This window comes from Morone saxatilis, unplaced genomic scaffold (genome assembly GCF_004916995.1).
Source record: "Morone saxatilis isolate NCDOM2014 unplaced genomic scaffold, NCSU_SB_2.0 Contig0, whole genome shotgun sequence".
In the NCBI taxonomy this organism is placed as follows: domain Eukaryota; kingdom Metazoa; phylum Chordata; class Actinopteri; family Moronidae; genus Morone; species Morone saxatilis.
In genome coordinates this window covers 12,001,374-12,005,415 of record NW_023339650.1, presented here as the reverse complement: position 1 = coordinate 12,005,415, position 4,042 = coordinate 12,001,374, and the positions used below count along the sequence as shown (strand labels likewise).

Genomic DNA, 4,042 nt, shown 5'->3' with positions numbered 1-4,042 from the left:
TTCTCTACTGCACTTTTATTTCCTTTGTTGCATTTGGGGAAACTTATTGCTACACTGTGACTGCATTTCTTTTCTAATCTATTTGTATTTTATTATATCTAATTTTATTCTATTTCAGTTGATTTTATTCTAGTTTCATTGCTTATTGTTTTTGAATGTAATGCAAATGCTTTTATTTGCCTCTGTGTTTGAAGTGTGCTATATAAATAAAGATTCAAGATCAAAATCCACTTTTTTCCCCCCATTTTTCATTTCACTTCAGAATGAAGATTTTATCTTGCCATATACAGACAGGGCTGGCATTATATCACTCTTTGCTCTCTGACTGAATCAGCCTGATTATCTCAAAGAAAGTACACCTTACAGCAGCTGTACAACAGATCAGCATAAAAGCTGTGACATCAAGCAAAGACAGGGAATGGACAGTCACATAGTCAGAAGGATACATGTCTCCTCGTAGACCTGGATGGTGGCCATGTCTCCCTCCAGCCTGATAATCTCTCCCACCAGCTCACTGTGGCCGACACGGACCAGCTCATACATGGCTGCTCCCGCCATGGCTGTAGCTGTCACCACTACAAAAACAAACAAAGTTTAACAATCAGACTGAGAAGGCTGAAAAGGCTGAAAAGAAAATGATTTAGTGCAAAGAGTTTGATCGTGATGATAGTGTTTATTCATGTGCGTTAGCCAACCTGGTCCAGAGACTCCATGAACGAATCCAAACTGGCTCTCTCTCTCCTCATCCCGGATCTTGGGCAGCTTGGACGTGTCCATCTTTACAGGTTTATAAGTCTGGGTGGAAGGAGAGAGGAGAGGAGAGGAATAATGTGAATGAGACATCAGTAAACAAAGGAAAGGAGAAGAGAGGCTACCCTGTAACCTCGGTGTCTACGCTGTTATTATTAATACATTGTATTAGCAGCCACGAAGCGGCTGTGGGAAAGAATGCTTTGATTACCGTTGTTACAGTTAATTTCAAATGAGACCACCGGCCTGTTTACGAACTGGGCCAGAATGGAGGATTCAATTTAAAAAATGTAAATACTGACGCAAACATAAAACATTTTGGTAAAAGCAAAGTTAATGACCTGTAACAGTAAGTAATTTTCAACATGATATTTAAACACAAAATTGCTTTTCACAACAGACCAAACCAAATGAATTTTCTAAACATAAAAGGCAGAAAAATTAAAGATATTATTGTAAGAATCCACAATTTCACAGACAGATATCTGCCTGGCACTATGGCGGTACCTTGGTTGTGGCACCTCCTACTTTAACCATAGAAACCGCCAGGAAAATACAGCAACATCACTGCTCACGACTCTATATTTCTCAGCCTTACAGAGCCTGATCTAGGCCTCCCCCCTATTCTCCTTCTCCTCCTTGGCTGCACACACTTCAGCTCTAGTAGTACAGTCAATATGACGCACCAGGCTAACATTAGAGGGGGAATCCCGCAGAGCAGCACGCACCTCTGTTTTCCCCTTCACATATGCACAGACAATATATGTATCTAACACAGCATGATCCTTTTTCATAGAGAGGGAGAAAAGCCTCTGCATCTCTGCATGATTTCCTGCCCCCAATATTCATCCTTTTCTGTCATTTTCAGATCACATATCTGCTAGATATTATCCTAACTCCATTCGGCTACATGTCTGACTAACACAAACACAAGCTGTCATCAGTCGTGACACAGACCCATCCCCACAGAGAGCTGACTGCAGAGGCTCTGCTCACGACCAAGAGCAGACCTATGTGCACTATATACTGCATGCATCAGACACAGTAGAGCCAGTCAACGTGCTCATACTACTTAAATGTGGTATTCCTCATTCCTCTATCTGACAGTCGTATCACACATACAGTACTCTACATCCATGCCCTTATTTTGTCCTTCCCACTGATGTACAGATCTTCCTGTTTACGCTAGGCTGCTTAACCCATCTGTGCAGCAATATAGCAGCTCCACCAACAGGTCAATGCAGGAATTACAAGAATGACACCTAAAAAGGTTTCACTCTTCTTCCAGCAAAGACCAAAACTATACAAAATTACCTTGCAACTGATTGGTAATTATGTGTATTTTATTTTTTTTATTTTTTTATTTTTTTATCTCAGTTTACAGGTATACCTTAACAATTGAAGAATCAATGTGTACCTGATGAAGAGCCTTAAAAGAGCAGCACACAGCAGGAAGATAAGGTCTATTGTTCTAATGATTAATTTACGAGCTCTCTCTCTCTCTCACACACACACACACACACCTCTACCGTCTTGATTAGATCTAATTCTACAAACTAGAATAACATGTAAAGTTTGACAAAAAAAGGCCTTAAATGACTAAAATATTTGATACAAGCCCCTTTACAAGCAGTTAAGGTCAGATTCTCTTGTAATAATCCTGGCTGCTACAACAACAGACATGACACTTGATCATATGATCCCTGGCACATGACTCGCTGGCCTTGTTGTATCAGTCTCTTTAAGGAAGTGGAAAACTAGCATGGTGCAAAACTGGGAAGTACAAATCATGAGTTTGAGTGTGTGTGTGGAAACACTGGAGACATTATCCCCTGACTACAATCCTCCACATAAAATGGGCATGGGGCATACTAAAGATAATTGTACCCTTCATTATTATACTGACATTAGACATTAATGTTGGCTATTATGTGAAGGATGGTAAAGAAAGGTGGGAATAGTCAACTGTTGATAACAAATGTCAAATCAAAAGTGACAGAAAGGGGAAAATATCTTGTAAAGCAGAAAGACAATTATGCTTTACCTGTATTTTCTGTAACTTAAAGCAGCACTTTTTGTCTGTCTGTGCTCCTTACTGGATATCTGAGCCACAGGACGACACTGTAACAACACTGAGAGGATGCATGTACATGTAGGTACTGGTGTCTGTGCAAAAACAGGCTCAGAAATGTGGCACGTAAGTGAGATGATCATGAGATACATCCTGACACACTGATGTTAATTGCAAACTCCTTCAATGCAGGTTAGGTGATCGCATGACACTCAGCTCAGTTATATAGTTTTAATGGAGAAACCCATGGCTAATAGTAGATATTTAATGACATGCTGGCCTGTATATGGTACATAATGAGCAGAGGCTTCGTGTCATTGCTTTAGATGTGATTTTAATGCGGAGTATTAAGTGTGATAGCTTCCCTACAAACTGTACCCGAGCTATCTTAACCTACAGCGCACAAACTCTAAAATCCGGCCGATAAATTATGAATTAACACGCATGCAATAATAAATCCAACTTTGTTTTAACGATTAAAAACAACGTCAGCTACCTCCATACGTTATTCGGTATTATGAAAACGATAGCAACACTGGTCTCTCGGCCTGGCTGAAAAATTGCTGCCTCTACCGTTTTGGCCCAAACGAGAAAAGCTAAATTATTTCATAATAAACACTCAACAAAGTCAGTCTGCAATGTCGAAATTACAACAATGCAACACAGTTAAAGGAGAAAATAGAATAGTTACCGTCTGATTATGAGGTGGCGGTTTACTGTCTTGCTTCGAGAGAGAAAACGATGGTTGCTGCGATGCGTGACAGCAGACGGAGATCAGCTGACTTCATTCACTCGCTGCTCCGTTTTACTGCTGGGCCTCTGCAACAGACGCCATTGTGGCTCCGCCCAGGGACGACTGCAAAGATTTTAAAGTGGTGATCGATCACTCTGGTTAAGCATTCCTCTACAGCAAGAATATAATATAATATAATATAATATAATATAATATAATGTAATTTAATTTTATTTTATTTTATTTAATATAATGTCATTATAATATAGAATAATACCAATAATATGTAATATAATGTAATAAATATAATATTAATGTAAATACATTTTATTTTATTTTATGTTTATATAATGTAGGGAAATATAGTATAATAACAATAATTAAATGTATATAATATAATAACATTATAATATAATGTATATATTTTATTTTTTATTTAATTAATGTAGTATAATAAGTAAATAAACAACATAATATAACTTGTAATT

The 4,042-nt window shown here is 38.1% G+C and overlaps 1 protein-coding gene across 1 annotated transcript in view; it reads right to left on the bottom strand.

Moving 5' to 3' along the window:
- The window catches only part of atp6v1ab (ATPase H+ transporting V1 subunit Ab), a gene marked incomplete in the record, with an annotated part of 8,309 nt that extends 4,642 nt beyond the window's left edge, over window positions 1-3,667 (bottom strand). The window contains 3 exon segments of the mRNA XM_035655058.1: window positions 447-575; window positions 696-795; window positions 3,513-3,667. Of these exon segments, the coding sequence (XP_035510951.1) occupies window positions 447-575; window positions 696-777 (211 nt within the window).
- Between the last annotated feature and the right edge of the window lie 375 nt (window positions 3,668-4,042).